Source organism: Quercus robur, chromosome 8 (genome assembly GCF_932294415.1).
Source record: "Quercus robur chromosome 8, dhQueRobu3.1, whole genome shotgun sequence".
NCBI classification, from domain to species: domain Eukaryota; kingdom Viridiplantae; phylum Streptophyta; class Magnoliopsida; order Fagales; family Fagaceae; genus Quercus; species Quercus robur.
The window spans coordinates 3,132,560-3,153,369 of record NC_065541.1 but is presented as its reverse complement, the minus strand read 5'-3'; the positions used below and the strand labels follow the sequence as shown (position 1 = coordinate 3,153,369).

General features: G+C 33.2%; 1 protein-coding gene across 28 annotated transcripts in view; it reads left to right on the top strand.

Moving 5' to 3' along the window:
• Window positions 1-20,810, top strand: part of LOC126694210 (disease resistance protein RPM1-like) — a 76,117-nt gene that overhangs the window by 47,981 nt on the left and 7,326 nt on the right. For 2 of the 28 annotated variants that reach the window (XR_007645666.1, XR_007645663.1), the window contains 4 exons: window positions 11,977-12,488; window positions 13,289-13,329; window positions 15,804-15,939; window positions 16,635-16,653. Coding sequence is in view for 12 of the 28 variants with exons in the window: in XM_050390287.1 (XP_050246244.1) it covers window positions 10,547-12,463 (1,917 nt within the window). In the remaining 16 variants the exon portion in view is untranslated. Of the gene's footprint in view, window positions 1-8,009; window positions 8,170-8,910; window positions 9,067-9,428; window positions 12,491-13,288; window positions 13,330-15,203; window positions 15,319-15,803; window positions 15,940-16,634; window positions 16,710-19,616; window positions 19,713-19,922; window positions 20,275-20,810 lie in introns of those variants that run through there. The other 26 variants (XM_050390299.1, XM_050390297.1, XM_050390295.1 and 23 more) reach the window with 26 other exon arrangements.

Genomic DNA, 20,810 nt, shown 5'->3' with positions numbered 1-20,810 from the left:
GAAAGAAAATAACTATGAATTGAATTCTTTTCATTTTACTTTGAAATGAAATTCCCTATTCAGTGCAATAAACCCTTGTTTCAATCCTCTGGCGCTTTGTGAATACTTTCACATGGAGTAACTGAAAACCAAAGACAAAACAACAAAACACAATTTTTCTTATTGAAAGCTTCATTTTAAAAAAAGAAGAATACAAAGCTAAAGATGGTTGATATTATAAATTATCTTACATATTAAAAAAAGAAGAAGATATTTTAACCAAAATCTAAAGCTCCTCACACATGAGTTAGGGCATATATAGGGGTTACGTAAGTAATGAATCCAAGAGACATGAACAACTAGAGGGTAGATGAATACAAATTTTTTGTCCTATATTTTGTGTTTCACTTTATACTCCATCAATCATAGTATGTCAAGCTGGTTGATATTATAAATTTATTCTAATCTTTTATTATTTTATAATATAAAAAAATCAAATAAATACATGACAAGTTGCTATTGGAGCATAAAGAGAGAAGACAATTTCACATTTAAAATTGATCAAACCGCCTCATCAGCTACCTGCATTCATCTCGAATTGGACTAACATGTTATGAATTGGACATAAAATGCATTGTAGTGGACTCATTTGAAAGGAAGCATCAAGTTACAAGGTGTGGGGTTACGATGGCCAGAAAAGTCAAAAAGTCTAACATGTTTTGAGTTACTTTACAGCTGTGGACCAATTAAGAGCATCTCCAATAAATGCTCTATCTCTACTTTTTCTCCAAAAAAGCTTACTGTTCACACTCCAATAGCTTCTCTAAACACACAACTTTTCCAAAAAAAATTTGGAAGTTGCTATAGTAGTTCTCTTAATCTAGAGAACACTGTAGCAACTCCAAACCCTTATTTTATCTTTAAAAAATACCCGATTGAATAAAAAAAATATTCTTTCTCTTTCCTTCTCTCTTCTTTGTTCATCTGTCTCTCTCTCAAATGATAACACAATCAAAACACAAACACAATCTAAAATCAGAATAGAAACAACAGATCAAGAACAGGGAAAAATACAAATTTAATTAGAACAACAAATCTAAAATCAAAACAAAAACAACAAATCAAGAGCATGAAAACCTATCTAAGCTCCGTTGTAACAACAAAGTGAATCAAAACAAGAAAAAAAGAAAAAAGAAGAAGAAAAAAAATAGATGAAGGCCATGTCGGCTATGTGTGTGTGTGAAGTGAGCTGAAGAGGAAAGAAAATAGAATAGAAATAGAAGTCAAAAGATCATGCTAGAGAGTGTCTAGAATCAAGTAGAAATAGAAAAAGTAAAAAAAGAGAGAGCTAGAGAATGAAAGAGAGAGTCCGGAATGTTCTTGAATGTGAGGGAGAAAAAGAAAATAAAAGAAGGGGTTGGGGGGGGGGGGGGATAGAGATAGGCTGGACATGTGTGCAAAGGAGAAAAACAAGAAAAAAGAAATGAAAACGTATGGATGAGAATGTAATGAAAGAAAGGAAAAATAATATAAAAAAATTCTTAATTGGGAAATGCTACCACAATATTTTCACAATAAATTTTAAGTAATAGATTGTTATTAGTTAATATTGATGAGTAAAAAATAATTTCAATAATGGGTTCAAATTAGAACTAGTAACAACTTTTCACATAAGATTTTGATGTGATTCTTGTGAAAGTATTGCGAAAAATATTGTGAATATAACACTTTTCATTGAAAAATATAATTGTTGGGAATGAATATAGGAAGAATAAATGATGATAAAAAAAGAATAATGAATGAATGAAGAAATAATATTTAAATGAGATAGAGAATTTGTTAGAAAGTGTATTTGAAAAAGTGGGTAGCTAAAAGATAAATGTCACTGTTCATTCTCCAAATAGTATACAAATTTGGAGAATCTGCTGGAGATGCTCTAAAACATGATTGATTTTTCCGACAAAATGTGACTAAAGAAATCTAACTCAAAAGCTAGAAAGAAGAAAACAAAAAACTTTTGGGAAAGTTGGTGGAAGCCTCCTTTTTCTTTTAATTTCAACCTCATCCATTCCTAATAAGATAATTCTTTATGATCAGATCAAGACACCAATCAATTTTTGGTGTAGGTGGAGATTGAATTCCAAATCTCTTATTTAACCATCATTAACTTTACTAATTGAGCTAAATGAAAGCTACAATTGGTGAAAGCTTTATCATTGAGAAGAACCTAAATTGTCCATTTATGTTATATTTATATCCATTTTGGAAAAGTTTTTGTGAAAAATTAAAAAAACTGTGAAAATAGTAAATTTCTTTTTCATTTTTTCATAAAAAATTTTCTAAAATGTTTTACTAATATATGTCATAAAGTCACGCGTTAGTAAAACCCTTAGATGTGTGTGTGTGTGTGTTACCCAAACCTAGGCGTGATGTTTATTGGACCAAGAATTTGGTTTTCCAATTTATTTATTTATGGGTTTCCTCATAGTCCTACAAGTTGTTGCTTCAAACACTACCTTCACAGTCCAATTTCCGTTATCCCAGTGATATCAAGCCCAACACATACTCTCGCTCTTGATCTTTTTCTTCCTTCCTCTCCTTTTGTTTCTCTCTCCCCTTTCCAACCACCCCCATTGTCTGATCTCATCTCCCTTATATAGTCTCTCCTTAATAGGATTCAAATCATTACTTTGTCACTAATTTCCATGCAATCCCACTTATACCCAAAATCCCTAGAAACAATCATGTCTTCTGAAAATTCTCTTGAAATTTGTTCCGGATGCCAAATAGTGTTCGACAGTGAACTCTCCAAAGGCATTATCAGTACTCGAAGACTGATATGAATTTAACCATTTCATCATCGATCTCCCATTATCAATTGGCAGTGGGCCTAGCCTAGCCCGAACCATGTGACATTCCCCAAACGATACTTTCTAGATCTTGATATACCTGTCGTTGGGCTGGGCTTATTCTTATTGGGTCTAGGCCAACCTCAATCTTTTGGGGTAGCCTTGGCTACTTAGGCCGGTCCTAGGCCTAAGCTCAATGGGTCGTTGCTGCTTACCTGGGCCCGAGCCCCCCACAATATATATATATATATATATATATGGGATTTACTAATGTGTGCCCTTAGAGCATACATTAGTAAACCATTTTAGGAAACTTTTTTATGGAAAAATGAAAAAGTAATTAACTGTTTTGACAGCTTTTTATATTTCCTATAAAAACTTTTCCAAAATGAATGGTTAATGTGTGCCCTAACCAGACCCTATATACATACATATATATATATATATATATATATATATTTAAGGGTTTTACTATCGTGTAAAATAAACTTCTTGTTTGACAAGTTTGTGGGAGGTAAACAATTAATTGTTGCTACTGGGACAAGTTGGGCTTATTTTATTTTATTTTATTCCGAAAATCAAGAAGGGAATTCAATGCCATGGTTTTACTTCTATATGTTTGTAGTTGTTTCTTCTACTGTGATGGTCATTGTTGTAACCCGAATATGTGGTTGTTTTGCCAAAATCATGGGCAGGGTCAGCCCAAGCGTTTTAGAGGCCTAAGGCAAAATTTTCAAATGGAGCATTTATATTATCACTCAAATAATATTTAACTGACATTTTATATAATATTTTTTTTTTAAATCCATTCTTTTTACTCTTTATTATGATTTTTGTTTTTGAGAAAATGCTAAAGTTATAACAAATTTTACTACAAACTGGTGTTATAATGAATATGATCAATGACATGAGGCTTACAAAAATACTAGAAATATTATAAAATTTAGGCAAAAAGCACATTTTAGTCTCTACATTTTCAAGCGATTCCCATTTTAGTCCCTACATTTTATTTTTACCGCTTTTAGTCCCTATCCTAAAAAACGCTTCCATTTTAGTCCCTGCCGTTACATCAGAAACGGATATTGCAGACGTGGCAAACGGCAAAGTTAAATAATAATAAACTAATGTCCACATGGCCTAAATTAATAATAAAAAATGTTTTTTAATGCCATGTCAGCATCTAAATTAAAAAAATTAATTTATTAATTTTAACTAAATAAAAAAAATTAAAAACTAAAAATCTTATGAATTGAGATCTAAATGTACCTTGAACAAGAACAACAAGAACACAAACCCAAATCCAAGAACACAAACCCAGAAATTAATAAATAAATAAATAAAAACTAATCCAAGCCAGAAATTCCAATCTCAAAGCCAACCCACAACCACCAAAATAAAACTCACAACAACCCAGGCCAAGAAAATCAACCCACAACCACAAAAGAAAAACTCAGGCGAGATCGGCAAAAGAAAGTAAAAACTCAGGCGAGATCGGGGAGGAGTGGAGGAAGAAAGAAAAAAATGAAAGGGAGAAGAGAGATCGGCGCTAGGTAGGTGAGATCGGCGAGGTGGGTAGGCGAGATCGGCGAGGTATGGGGTCGGAGGCTATGGAGTCGAGTGGCCACCTTGCCGATCTTGCCTACCCACCTCGCCGATCTCGCCTGCCCAGCGCCAATCTCAACATCCCTTCCTTGAAGCACTGTACGGACCCTCTTCTCCAGTCCTTCAGTTGAACCCCTCCAACTTCAAGTCCAAGGTTTTTCCTTTTTCTTTTTTTAAATTTTAAATACTATTTTTCTTTGTAAAATTTCTTCACATTTCGCGAACATGTGAAATCGGCATCGTTTCTGCTGAAAGATCACTTTCCGAAAATCTTAGCTTGGGAAAAAAAAATGTTGGAATATGTCGAAGTAATTCTTAATTCGTATTTGCTTGTCATAATTTTCGATCTGATTTTACAGTGTCTTAGTGCAGATATTATTATTGTTTTGTTTGTTGTTTTCATTGTTGTTCCACTTTTTCCTTTTTCTTTTCTCTATTTTTTGTCTAAAAGAATTACTTTTTGGGTGATGAGATTTTGGTTTACTATAGCTAGGTTTGGAAATAGTGATTAGTGGGTTTGTGGCTGTGGGTTGATTTTCTTGGCCTGGGTTATTGTGGGTTTTATTTTGGTGGTTGTGGGTTGGCTTTGAGATTGGAATTTCTGGCTTTGATTAGTTTTTTTTTAAATAATTTCTGGGTTTGCGTTCTTGGATCTGGGTTTGTGTTCTTATTATTCTTGTTCAAGGCACACTTAGATCTCAATTCATAAGATTTTTAGTTTTTAATTCTGTTTTTAATTTTTTTTATTTAGTTAAAATTAATAAATTAATTTTTTTAATTTAGATGCTGATGTGGCATTAAAAAACATTTTTTATTATTAATTTAGGCCACATGGACATTAGTTTATTATTATTTAACTTTGCCGTTTGCCACGTCTGCAATATCCGTTTCTGATGTAACGGTAGGGACTAAAATGGAAGCGTTTTTTAGGATAGGGACTAAAAGCGGTAAAAAAAAAATGTAGGGACTAAAATGGGAATCTCTTGAAAATGTAGGGACTAAAATGTGCTTTTCGCCTAAAATTTACAACATAAGAATTACAAAGATATATCACCAATCACAAATATTCATTCAAAAATGCATTCAATAGTTTGTTGAAATCTACCTATCATATTCATTGTCATATCAAATTATAAAAATTATGGAGACCACCACGCATCCTTGGTGTAGTGATCACTCCACAAGTATAAGTTTTTGTGGGGTGTGGGGGGGGGGGGGGCAGTGACCAAGATTTAGGTTTTTAGAAGAAAGTTTCGCACACATATACATTTAAATTAGGCTAGAGTATAATTTTTATCTTGTATAAAAATAATTAAAAAAATAAAAATTATGTAGTAAAATTTATAGTATTTTTAACATTTTCCTATTTGAATTACTTGTGATTAGTAACACGTCTATTTGTAAAACCTATTTATTTAAATTTGTCTTATCTCTATCTCTAGCATTACTTAATTCTTCGAGCCTTCTTAATAGTGAAAAAAATGTAAACTAAAATGTTTTAATATCTTCCAAAAATATTTACATATAAATAAATAAATAAATAAATAAATAAAAATTTGCCCCCAAATTTGGGACCTTCTCTTGTAAGGGAGCCCTAGGCAATGGCCTAATTGGCCTAAGCCTAGGGCCGGCCCTGATCATGGGCTCATTGGTGTTGTTATTTTCCTAAGTACGATTGCAATCACTCGTAATTGTTTATTTTGTGCAATAATATGAAAATCTTTGAATTATTCTCTATGTGGTTTTGATCTCTTTCTTTCATGTGCTATTACATGTTTTAGGAAATAGTCGTAGACTTATGAGATGCATGAAAAAGTTTGATGATTTATTTATTTTCTTTTGTTAAATGAACAATAAAATAGTAGATAACACTTATAAGTTAGGTTTTTTTTGTTAAATGATTTATTTATTTTCTTTTGTTATGACCCATACCTTTAGCCAACTTAGCTCTTAATACATGATCATTCAAGTTAGGTTTTTTTGTTATTGGGATAGGTGAATTATTATAAATCCATCCCTCGAGGGATGGAGCTTCGACAAATGCTAAGTCTAGAGGGAAATTATGAGCATTACGTTCATGTATAACTTCCATACCAAAGTTAGCGCGATTAATAATATCAAAGTATCATATTTCATAATTCTCGTAGGGCCCCCTTGGAATTCCTTCCATGAACAATACAACTACAAATAAGAACAAATTTATAACTAAATAATCATGAGCGTAACACCAAACAAACACATACTATATAAGAAGAATTTAGGGTTTGGGTTTGGGTTTTATTTAGGAAGAAGGACAAAAAAGCAAATAACAAAATTATACAATATATTTTTTAAAATTTAAAAACTTATTAAATATAGATGGGTCAGATTTGGTCAAGTAAGGTGGATTTATAAATCTTATGACCCAAACTCAACTCAATTCATTGTAAAAAAAAAATAAAAAAAATAAAAATTCATGACTCAATCAAACTCATTAACCTTTGAAAATTGACCCAACCCGGTGAGTTGGATTGGCTCAAATCGGTTTGAGCAGGTTGGCGGTTTGCTGCACACCCATAATTTTGAAATAGATTTGTATATTTGAGTTTAATGCTAGTGTACAATGACAATTATCTCGACAAGGGTTAGTATCTACCACGTGACATCTTTGGTACCAACTTATCTAGTCAACCTCACCAACTAAATCTTTGGTACCCACGTGACATCTTTGGTTATAAACTTATAATTTTCTGTGGAAATCTTTCATTTTGTTGGTTATAAGAGCATCTCCAACAGACTCTTCAAATTTTTGTACTATTTGGAGAGTGAACAGTTATATTTACTTTTTACCAACTTACTTTTTCAAATACACTTTCCAACAAACTCTCTATCTTTTCTCTATCTTATTTAAATATTATTTCTTCATTCATTCTTTAATCTTTCTTTATTCTTTTTTTTAATCCTTCTTTATTTATTCCCAACTATATTTTCTAACTCTCAATGGGTAAAAATTTTAAAATTGTGGTTGGTCTTTTTTTTTTTTCAATGGATCTCTTGAAGCACTTGAGATAACCAATGTTATGAATACCTTTTCGGACCCCGTTTCGGTTTGTCCATTGGAACGGAATGTTTCGGTACCAGCCTATTTCGGTGTACCGTTGCGTACTATTTCAGGCTTATTACTATTTTATAAATATATATATATATATATATATATATTATTGATAAAAAAAATCCATATAATAAATTATTGAAGGTTTTAAAGTTATAAGTATATAATTTTTTTTTTCACTAATCACACTCTATCACATCCCAATTATGACAAAAAGTTGTAAAAATTTTTATAGCCCTATGCTTTTTCTAATTTTAGTGATTGTGGAATTAAAAGGTTGAAAGTTTCCTTTTTATTATGAGTCACGTGAGGTTCACAAAAACAAAAAAAAAAAAACAAAAAAAATGTTAATTAAATTCAAACGGACAAAACAAAAGAGCCTGGAAGGAATGAGTATTACATGGGGCTCCCAAACACCACAAAACAAAGAAAATATCTAAAGCCTAAAGGCTCTAAAGTCTAAACACAAGTGGAGGACAGCCAAGGACACACAAATAAAGAAGAAGAGGTAGTTAGGTAGTAGACCGAAACCAAGAGAAGAAGAAGAAGAGGAAGAAGAAGAAAGAAAAAAGAAGAAGAAGAAGCAGAGACCAAAATTAAGAAGAAGAAGAAGAGAAGGAAGAAAAGCACAAAACCCAGAAGGAGGAGGTAGGAATTTTTTTTATTTTTTTTTATTTTTTTCGTCAAAATCTTGTATCGGTTGAAATTTGCATTTCGGTTGAAATTAGTCGGAATGACCCGAAATAGGCCGAAATCTGATCCGAGGTGAAACGTGAGATATTCTCGTACCAGTTTGCATATCGGTACAAAATATTCCGGTCATTCCGGCCGAAACGGCACGGAATCAATAACATTGAAGAGAACAAATAATATAGTCATGAGTTGTTAGTTTTTATTTATTCATTTTTAATTTTCAACAATCCTACTTTCCAATGGTTTTTTTTAATGATCATATTTTTCATGCTTGTATTATTTTTTATTTATCAAATCTATATTAGTCTTGAAATTTATCAAATCTCTATAATTTGGAATGAATTTATGCATTAAATTTTTCACGGCTTATTTTTTTTTAATTATTATTATTGTTGTTATTTAATAATTAAATAACTTTTAATTAATTAACTAATTAATTATCTCTTTCTATTTTTTCTCAAAAAAAGAGACCTATCTAATATTAAATACTATATCACATGATTACATACCAAAAAAAAAAAAAAACCAAGATATTAACTCAATTTTATTTCAACCTACTAATTTTAAAGACAACACATTTTCACACACAATTGATTACTCAATTTCAACCGTTCTTTTTATCCCCAAAAAAAAAAAAAAAAAAAAATTGAGACGCGTTATTCTATTTTGCTCACAGTTACACATTTATCACATCAGAGAAAACAGAAGAGAGAGAGAGAGAGAGAGAGAGAACGCAGCAGAGAGAGGGGGAGAAGGCCGGTGGAGATCAAGTGTCGCCGGAAGGACAAAGCCGGCGGAGATCGGCGTTCACCAAGCAGCAGCGCCTCGTCCGCCTCTCCACCGCCAGACTGGGTCAGATCGGCTTGACATTTTTTTTCTCCTTATTTTCTTGTTCTGATTTAACTTTGCTGTTATAATAAGAAATAGATTTTGTTTTGTGTTTTGATTATGTGAGACGTTTGAGTCTGTGAGGGAGAAAGAATTGTTTTTTATTGAGTTGTTTGATTTTTTAAAGGAGAAAAATTCATTTGGAGTTGCTACAGAGAGCTACTGTAGCAACTCCCAAAAAAAATTTGGAAAAATTTTCCTTTCAGAGAGTCTGTTGGAACTGTTTTTTTTTTGGGTTTGCTCTCAAAAAATGGCTTTAACTAGTCTATTGGAGATGCTCTAATTTTCTTATCCTTTTCAACTCTGTATTTTTGCTTCGTACACAGTCTCATCTATTCAAGTTTGAGAGAGAGAAAGAAAGAGAGTGAAAGAAAAAAGTTTTAGGAAAGTGGATTTGATCCACACGAGCTCAATCTCAGGCAATATCTGATCACAGAGAACAGCCAAATTCAGACGAAATAACACTGGAGTAAGAAGATAGGCTACATATATGGCAGAGGCTGCGATATCCGCTCTTACTGAGAAGCTCATTTCCTTGTTGAGCGAAGAAGCAACACTGTTACAAGACATTCATGAAGAAGTAGCTGACATCAAAGATGAACTGGAGAGCATTCAGTCCTTCCTTAAGGATGCAGATGCAAGGGCCGCAGCAGAGGAGGACATGAGCGAGGGTGTCAAAACTTGGGTGAAACAAGTCAAAGAAGTAGCTTTCCACATGGATGTTTTCATGGACGAGTACTTGCTTGAGATGGCACAACATCATCCCCATCGGCTTCAGGGATTCAGTTGGTTCCTCCATAAATCTGCTCGCTTATTTTCAATGTTAAAACCTCACCATGAAACAGCCACTAAGATTCAGAAGATCAAAGCATCAGTGCAGAAAATCAAGGCAAGAAGTGAAAGATATGGCTTCCAATCCACTGGTCAGGGATCAAGCAGTGGTACTCAGAATGTTAGGTGGCAAGACCCTCGAAAGGACTCCCTTTATCTTGAGGATACTGATGTTGTTGGAATTGAATCTTCTAGAAATGAATTGATAGGCTGGTTGGTAGAAGGACAACCTCATCGTATTGTAATTTCGGTAGTAGGAATGGGGGGTCTAGGCAAGACCACACTTGCCAAAAAAATCTATGATCATCAAATGGTTAGAGGACACTTTGAATGCTATGCGTGGATTTCAGTGTCTCAATCTTACAACATACAAGATCTATTAAGGAGCATCATAAAGCAATTTCGTGAGGCCAGAAATGAGCTTCCTATGCCAGGAATTGACACAATGGACGAACAATCATTGGTAAGAAAATTAAGAGATTACTTACAGCTAAAAACGTATGTGGTCATATTTGATGATGTATGGAAAATTGACTTTTGGGAGGGTATAAAACATGCTTTACCTGATAATAATAAGGGTGGTAGAATTATGATCACAACACGTAATAGGGAGGTGGCTAGTTTTTGTAAAAAATCTTCACATGTTCATGTTTTCGAATTGCAACCACTAACTCCTGATGAGGCATGGGAGCTATTCTGCAAAAGGGCGTTCCAATTTGAATTTGGAGGACGTTGTCCCCCAATATTGGAGAAATTGTCTAAGGACATTGTTGAGAAGTGCAAAGGCTTACCACTTGCAATTGTTGCTATAGGTGGTCTTTTGTCAACCAAAGACAAAACTGTCTTTGAATGGCAAAACTTGCATGATAGTGTTGGGTTTGAGTTAGGAAGAAATCCCCATCTTACAGGTGTCGATAAAATCTTGTCCTTAAGTTATGAAGACTTGCCATGCCACCTCAAATCTTGCTTATTATACCTTGGTATGTATCCAGAAGACTACTCCATTAGTTGCATCAAATTGATTAGACAATGGATAGCTGAAGGATTTGTGAAGGAATTGGAGGGTAAAACATTTGAGGAAGTTGCACAAGAATACTTGACTGAATTAATCCACAGAAGCTTGGTTCAAGTATCATATGTTGACATATCTGGGAAAGTTAGAAAATGTCGACTCCATGATATCTTACGCGAGATCATACTCCGGAAGATGAAGGATTTGAGTTTTTGTCATGTTCTCTCAAAACAAGAGTCCCGCTTTGAAGGATTAACTCGACGCATGTCAATTGATGGAGTTTCATGTGTTGTATTGAAGGAATTTGGGAACCCTCATATTCATTCTCTTTTATTTTTCAATCTTGATGAATTTCCAAAGTCCTTTATGAGTACTTTTGTTGCTAATTTCAAGCTTTTGAAAGTTCTGGATTTTGAAGATGCTTTGTTGGATTGCATTCCTGATGATGTTGGAAGTTTATTTCATTTGAGGTATTTAAGTTTAAGAAATACCAAAGTTAAAATTCTTCCAAAATCCATAGGAAAGTTGCAAAATTTGGAGACTCTAGATCTAAAGCAGTCCCTAGTTTCTGATATACCAATTGAGATCAACAACCTTCATAAGCTACGACATTTTATAGCTTACAATCTTGATTTCGAAAAAGACAACAGTTTGACTTTGGGAAAAGGGGTAAAGATACAAAAGGGAGTTGGGTGTTTAAAGAACTTGCAAAAGTTGTATCATGTGGAGTTGAATCATGGAGGGGTTGATCTTACTAAAGAGTTGGGAAAGTTAAGACAATTGAGGAAGCTAGGCGTGAAAAACCTGTCAAAGGAAACTGTGACGGCTTTGTGTGCCTCTGTTGAAAATATGAACCACCTTCGATCTCTTGATGTGACCTTAATTAGCGAAGATGAGATGGTTGATTTAAAATTCATTTCATCCCCACCTATGTTTCTTCAAAGCCTACAAATAAAGGGGCGATTAGAAAAGGTACCAGAATGGATTTCAGAACTTCAACGTTTGGTCAAACTAAAGATTTTATGGTCCAGGTTAAATGATGACCCATTGAAAGTCCTTCAAAATCTACCAAACTTACGGGAGCTCATGATCTCACGCCATGCATACAGCGGAGAACATTTGCATTTTAAGCTAGAAGGGTTTCCAAAACTCAAGTGGCTATGGATTAGACACTTAAATGCATTGCATTCGCTATTGATAGATGAAGGAGCATTGCCTGTTCTTGAATTTCTTTCCATTGGGCATTGTCCGGAACTTAAAGAGGTGCCTTCTGGAATCCAACATCTGAAAAACCTCAAAGAACTGGGATTTTGGGAGATGCCCAAAGAATTTGAAGAAAGTTTGGATCCTGAGCAAGGGCTACATTATTGGATCGTTGAGCATGTACCAGTCATTATTCTCTTCCGCAAGGTTCGTACAGGATATTATGGCTATGACAACCACAATCTCCGTTCCAAGCATTTGGCGGGGTTAAGAGGGCAAAGGCAAACATTCAACCAGAATGAGTTTAGATGCTAAAATATCAATGCTTCAGTTGAGATAGGTTAGTGCAATTTAGCTAAAAATGGCTTTAGATTTCTTGATAATGTATATTTTTTCTTTTCTAGTGAATAATGTCGTGGGATTTTTGTTGTAGATTTGTATAGTAAAAAGCAATTGTTGTCCTTTTTATCTTGCATTTCTTGAAATATGTAATTCACCATCTACCGTTTTAATGGTCTGCTTGTTTGGGTTTTGATATTTTCATATAACGCTTAAATTGCACTTCTGTGACAAATTTAGAGGCATGAGCTACTTTGCTAGATTTGGGGGTGTGCTTTTCATATTAATGTACAATACTTGTATCAAAACAATACAATACATGTATCAAAAGTCAAAACAAAACAAGTTATAGACTACAGAGAGATATGAAAATTGTCAAAATGTTGCTCGTAGGAATTTACAAGATTGCACTTTTACTCATATTTTTGTTTTGGTTGAGAAGACAATTTTACCCCTACTTAAAGTGTGTTAGTTGAACTTTTATTTAGGGAAAATGTTAGAAATACAAACTTTTTTTCAAAAATTTTTATAAACTACTGATGTGGTGAGCAGTTATTAGTAAATAAAAAAGTGATTTTGGTGATGGATCTAGATAAGAAATAGTAAGAAATTGGTCACAACAATTGTTTGTAAAAATGTTATAAAATAGTTTGTACCTGTAGAAAGAGTATTAAAAAAAAAAAGGTTTGTTGAAGCATTTAATTTGAGGTTTCAAATTTGGGATTTTAGTGGTACTTTTTTTTTTTTGGTGTAAATTTCTTCATTACTAATCAAAGTTTGTCCATTTGTGATTTGTGGTAGGTAAACAATCAAGTTCTACTCAATAATGTTAATACAAATTTGTAAGTACTCTTTTTCCCATAATATTACGCTTTAATAGTTTGAATCTTCAATATCCCTATTAGATCCTTTTTATGTGAAGCTTTGCTTAGCTCGGAATTGTTGGGCTTTGTTTGTGGACTTGGATGGAGAACGAATATAATTGTTGTTGCTGGCACCGGTTGGGCTTGCTTATATTTTTTTAAGAGACAATCAAGTAGGAAATTTTGTGGTTTTAATTTCACATGTTTACAGTTGTCTCTTCTAGTTTGTTGCTCAATGTGCTCATTGTCTCAGCCCAGATAAGTGGTTTTCAGGACAATTATTGATTGGCTGGTGTTACTATTTTCCTATGTACAAATGGAGTCCCCCCGTAATTGTTTATTTTGTAAAATGATTTGAACCTCTTTGAATGGTTCTCTCTCTGTGGTTTCGATATCTCTCTTTTATGAGTTATTGCTTTTATTAGGAATTCTGTAATTGGCCATAGATGCATTTGATCAGGTACTTTAGGTTAGACCATTTCCAGAATGATCTCTATACTCAACTTTTGGTACTAATAGTGTAGAATGTTCTTTGATTTTGGTACCAACTTTTGCTTTTGTTTTTTTAAATTTCCTTTGAATAAACTGAAATGATCGACCAAGTTATCATTGATATTTGATATACAGCCTACATCTCTCTATGAATGTCTACATGTCATCCACACCTTCACCTAGTCAAATTATATATTTTTATTAGACTGGGTTGAGCGATGATCCACTCAAAGCCTTTCAAAAGCAGGAGACAACACAAGTTTCTTGGCTTCTTGACCACATGTACATGTGGAGATCCTCTCTTGCTCTCTTTCCTACCACATCATATCATTATCATATCATATAATATAATATAATATGTACTATATAATAAAAGTTAAGCTTAGAAGTCGTGGCTGTATCAAATTGCAATAGTGTTATAGTTTTAGATAGATTTGCTAGAGATGTAAATGATTTACATGTATGGCTGGAGGATACCTCCCCAATAATTTGAACATGGGTTCTTGAATTAACATTTTTTTTTTTTAAATTTTATTATCCTTTGTAAGGCATTGATTTTATTGCATGTGTGTGTGTGGTTTTTTTTTTTTGGATTGAATTGCATGTGTTTTTGGATAAAGACTACGGTAGCTATTTGTTTTTTTGAGGGTTTGGTATTGGTATTTTACTATGATTATCAACATGTATTTTAAGGCTTTTAATCAGTAACATATATTCTTCCTTGAAATAAATAAAAGTTTAAGAATAAAAAACTTAAAATAACGTTTATGATAAAAATGCCTTTTAGTGACAAAGAAATTTTGACGGACCCAAAAAGGCCTCTCAAAAAATCTTATTTCTGATGGCAAAATAATGCCCTCGCAAATCCTTGGTAAAATGTGAAACATTTGTGACCAACAAGAAAAACTGTTGCAATTATGTGTTGTAGTTGTCACAAACGCTAATATTTTGGAGGGAAATTTTCCCTTCATATTATTTGCAAGGGACAATTAAAAATCTCTCACAAAAAGTGTATTATTTGTGACGGTTAAAAAAATGTTGTCACTAATACTAATGCTCTGTTTGGATGTTTAAAAAGGGAGGGAGAGTAGAGTAAAAAGAGAGAGTAATTTAATTACCTTGTTTGGAAGTTTTTTAAGAAAGGAGGGGGAGAGGTTTGGAGGGGTTTCAACTATCTCTAAACCCTCATTTTTAATTCCCCCAAATTGGAGAGATTTGAAGGGAGGGGAGAGTAAATAAATTATTGACAAAATGAATTTTCCAATTTACCCTTTTTAAATTAACAAAATTACAAACCAATCATATAAAATAAATTCATGTTATTTCTCTCATCAGTCTCAAATTTCTCTCAACTCTCTCAGCCTTGAAGACTCCACTGCCTCTCTCTTACACGATTTCTTCCACACTTCACGCTGTCTCTCTCTCACAACTTCTTCACAATCAATCGTCTCTCACGCTTGGGTTTTTCTTTCAGAGGTAAACTCTGTTTTTCTTTTTGTTTCATGGGTTTCTTTTGAGTTGGATCAAATAATTATGTTCTCAAATTGTGATTTTATTGGGTAATTTCTTATTAATTGTGATTTTATGGGGTAATAACATGTTATTTGTGGGTGGGGTTTCGGATTTGATTTTTTTTTTACTTAAATTTTAAAGTTTCAAAGTATTGCTCATAACGTGTTTGATAAAGTGCTTGAGTGAGTCTAGATTGTGAACTTGCATAAATTTGTATGTTGTAGCTATATATGGATCTGTGTTTCTTGTTTATTTTTATTGGGTAATTTCTTGTTTTTTGTGAATGGGTTTCTAATTTGGTTTATTTATTTTTAACTAGAATTTTAAATTTTCAAAGAGTTACTCACAATGTGTTTGATAAATTTTGGTGTCTACTCTTTTACAATCATTTCAGCTGCTTGATCATTTGTACACTAATAGTGACCTGATTGCTAAACTTCCTTGATTAGGGCCAATGCAAAACTAGTCTATGCTTGCGAATGGAATCCCAATCCCATTGAGGCACTCCAACACAATCTACAAGCCAATTCAGTGAGCGATTGTTGTATCGTACTTGAAGGAGATAACCGGATTATAGCACCTAAAGTACGTCCATACACTGATTTGTTTTGTTAGTTAATAAATTCTAAATAGTCAAGTTGTAGCACTAGCATATCATGATTAAATTCCTATTAGGTTATTTTAAGTTCATGAAAATTTTCCTGTCTAGTGATGTAGAGAGAAAATTTTTATTGACAATGTATATTTGAAGGTCATGATTGGTTAATAGATGTTGTCCTGTCAACTTTCCTGTGTAATGTTTGATGAACATTATTTTATTTTATTTTTTGATAGGTTGATGAACATTTTTAAATGCTTGATTTGAACCTAATTTGGAAGACGAATTATTATACTTAGATGCTTCTTCTTTTTTTCTTTATTTATTTATTATTATTAAGTCAAAACTAAATTTAAGATGTAGGCAACCAAAACCCACCCACCTAATAGTTGCCTAAGCCAAAGTCCGAGGAGATCTTCTGAGGTGTTAGTTGAACGTGTTATCTTTTGATGCTTCAAATTAAATTTAGAAGCACACGGCCAATGGTTGAAACCTTTTATGGCTGGTTCACAACAGATTGTGAAACAATCCTTTGTTGATATAGAATATTGATGCAATAAGCTAGTTTACAGTGGCTGATATTTTACACTGGTACAAAAGGAAAAGTTTATCATGAAAACATGCATTAATGTACAAGAAGATGGACTGCTCTGATTGATTCCTTTTGATTTTCTGCATGCAGGATGTTGCTGATCGTGTTTGTCTTGGTCTCATTCCAACAAGTGAGGGTAGCTGGGTCACTGCTGTAAGCATTAAGGTGACTGCCAATTCTCTGTATATGGTTCCATTCAATCACTTGTTTTTTTGTTTTGTTTTGTTTTATGGTCCAAAATGTCTTCAGCTTTAGGAAATGTTTAAGATTGCATTACTTCCAATTTTTGTTATTTACTTTTCAAAATGTTTAAAATTTCTAAGTATCCTTTCATTGCATTGTTTCTTGTTGCTATTTCGTTTTTTAGTTTGAAACATCTCAAATGTCCAGGAAATGTTTCAAATTCTGAACAACCTCAGTGTTAAAACTTCCATTCCTGGCTTAGGTTTTGTTTCCGAATATACATTAATTTCCCCGAGATTCTTTCTTATCCAAGGCATGTGGACTAGAATTTTAAAGTTTCAAAGAGTTACTCACAATGTGGTCACAATTTGACAGTTCGGTAGTTTTTACAATCTCCAGGACACTAGATTTAGCATCTTAGTAGATTGCATTCTTTTATGTCATTGTACTGGTTATGACTCTTCTTATTTCATTTTTTGGCTAATTGGTTGTAAAACTAAATTGCCTGTTTGTGTGTTCAATTCTAACTAATTGGCGTTTTTTTGAATGTTGGCTAGCTGTCTTTTGTGCAATTTTGATTATGTCATTCGCTTTTTGGCTTTAATTAATGTTGATAGTTGGGAAGGGTTAGTATATTAATCGCAGTTTCTATTACAGCAATTTAAGTTCATTAAGTTATATTATGGTGATACTTTTATTTGTCTTGTAAAGTTGTTGATGCTGGCTATGAAGTTGTTTCTTTTATTTGATTTTAGTTTTAGTCATTACTATAACCATGAAATGGCATTCCACTAGCAAGCCAAATACTTTCTAAATTTTATGTTCCTATATAATAGATTACACGAAACACACTGAATTGTAATAACTTAGTGTATCTATGCGTATCATGGATTGTAATAGTTTTGCTGTCATGGGATAATTTTATTAGATGGATAGATGAGAATAAAAGGAGATGTGTATTGCAAATTTGGGAATGGAGACATGGATTATGGGATTGGGAATGGAGACGTCGAATGACAGTTGCTTATGTAGTTTGTCTTGTTGCTTATTGGTTAATACTTTGAAGGAGGCCTTAAAGGAGACAAGTAACTTACTCAATTAGTAGTTTGAGTTTAGAAAGACGAAGTGTTCGCGATGAACTAATGAGAGAGATAATTGGAAATAAAAAGTGTCGGGATATTATATGCATGGGGCCTGGAGCTTTTTTAGATTTGTGTGACATGCTACATAAAGAAGGTGGCCTCCAACCCAACACAACGAGCAACGATTGAAGAACAAGTTGCCAAATTTCTTTACATATTATCACATGGTGTAAAGCATCGGGAAATATCTTTTTTTTTTTTTCATTGCTCTAGTGAGACTATAAACCGTCATTTCCATCAAGTATTAAGATCTGTGATACAACTAGAAGAGAAGTTTCTGAAACAACCTGATGGATTTCAAACTTCAGTAGAAATACTCAACAGTTCTAGGTTCTTCCCATATTTTAGGGTTAAAAAAAAAAAAATTATATTCTAATAGCTTAATTGTGGTATATATAAAGATTTTAATATATAGAAGTAAGTACTCAACAGTTTTAGTTCTTCCCATGTCAGGATTGCATTGGGGCAATTGATGGAATGCACATTTGGGCAAAAGTTCCTATTGAAGATGCACCAAGATATTGTGGTAGAAAGGACTACCCAACACAAAATGTGCTAGCGGCATGTACATTTGATTTAAAATTTACATATGTTTTGCTTGGATGGGAAGGAACTGCGTCAGACTCAAGAATCTTAAAAATTGCATTAACTAGATGCGATAAGCTAAAAGTCCCCCAAGGTAATTTTGTTAGGAGGAAAAAAAAAATAGCCATTAGTGTATAACAACATAATGATGCATGCCGTTCCCATAGGTAAATATTACCTTGTTGATGCTGGATTCATGTTGAGGAGCACACTTCTTGCACATTATAGAGGAGTTTGTTATCATTTAAAAGAGTATTCACGAAATCCACCACAAAATCCTAAAGAGTTATTCAACCTTCGACATGCATCCTTACACAATGTGATTGAAAGAGCATTTGGGGTCTTGAAGAAAAGGTTTCCTATAATAGCAAGCTCAAATGAGCCGTCTTACGGAGTTCCAACCCAGAAAAAAATAATTTTAGCATGTTGCATCTTGTACAATTACTTGATTGATGCAGATCTGGATGATAGAATTCTTCATGAGGTGGATGAAGAAATTTTAAACAATCCTGAACCCCATGAACAGCTTGGTGCACAAAGAGAGAAATAATGATGATGCTGCCCAAGGAGAGATTTTAAGAAACTCAATAGCAACTGATATGTGGAGGGATTATACATCCAACCCAACTTGATGTTATTCTAAATTTAATAATTGTAAGCAAATGCTTCTAGTGGATTTAGAACTATGTCTTTGTTTTAATGGGCTGATTCTCATTAGAATTGTTTTATTATTTAATTTTCTTTTTATGGACTTATCATTTTGTATATGATATATTTAATTTGCTTGGGATAAACTATTGAATGAGTTTTGATTGTGACTTGAGAACGTGTTTCTTCTAGTGAGGTTTGTGTGAGACTTTCCTCTTTAGTATGCAAAATGAATTATTCCTCTATATTGTGTTAGAGCAACACTACCACAGTAAGTTCCAGTTTTTTTAGTATAATTTTAATAAACTTCATTCACTGTGACAGTGGCAATTTGCAGGTAATCTTTCTTTTTCTATTGTTTTACATTATGTGTTTGTCCTTTAAGTTGTGTTGGCAACCTTTTGCTTTCAACTTGCTTACGTTTGCCTACTTAGTTTTCTCTGCTTAGTTGTGTCGGTAAAATGAGCTTTTATTATTTCAACCTTGGATAATGTGTAAATATGGCATTTTACAGGGGGACTGCACTTGGAAAGCGGGAGTTGTTGATAGTGAACACATTTTTCATAAGGGCATACAAACTTTGGGTCGGAGTGGACTACTTGCAAAAAAGGTTTTGCTTTGCCTTCTCTCCCATCTTCTTGTTGATAGTTCTTTACTTTTGAAACATAAAAATTAAATTATTTCTGTTTCCAAAACAGCTTGTCTTAAATTTTGCAAGTTTGTTTGTTAAATTTTTTCATTCAAGGGGCTGGCACATGACAACAAGCTAAATCTGATGGTTTTGTTAAATATATTTATTTGCTCAAATATTTTTTTATAGGTCCAAATATGTTAGAAAAAAGGACTATTGATGATGTGGTTAAGAAAGATAGAGAATATTGGACAGCTGTTATGGATGGTGTGCTTATTGATGCACTCTTGCATCAACATCATCTTGGTAATAGAAATGGTTCAGTCTTTACCACACATGCCTATGACAATATTGTGAAGGAATTGCAAGAAAAATTTGAAAAACCAATAGACAAGCAAAATGTGAAAAATCGCATTAAAACCATCAAGTATAATTGGTCAGACTGCTATGATGTGTCTAAGAATGGATTGAGTGGTTTTGCTTGGAGTCCAATCACCAAAATGTGGAGTGCTGAACTGGAAGTTTGGGAATTCTAATCCAGGTTTGTCACTTATACTCTAGGAGTTCATGTTGTTTCATTGAATTCTATGGTTTTCTTTTTCATGTTGTATCAGTTTACAATAGGGTATAGCACCATGAACTTATATTTAGACAGATAGAATTTATTGGATTGTTTCGATGATTCAAAGGACTCAGATGTATGCTTTGATGAGATTTTGCATCTAGTCATGTCTTACACATTGCAATGATATGTTGTTTGTAACTGGGTTTTACCATAAATGCAAGCTTGTTCAATAGAATACTATGGTGCATAAATTTGAGTGTTTTCTTGTCTGTGGGGTTATAATTTTTTTTTAATGGTGATGTGGGGATGAAACCAGATGAGCTTGAATACTTCTAGGATTAAATCATGCATAGATAAATGCAAAAAAGGATGGACGTTAGTTTTCTGTGCTCAACTCTATCTATCAAATAGTAAGTGTGACCTTGTACCGTTGCATGAAATATGGTTCTTTGTAGGCTGGGTGTAGGGGAAATTTTATATTTGTTTCACATGACAATGGGATAATAAGTTTC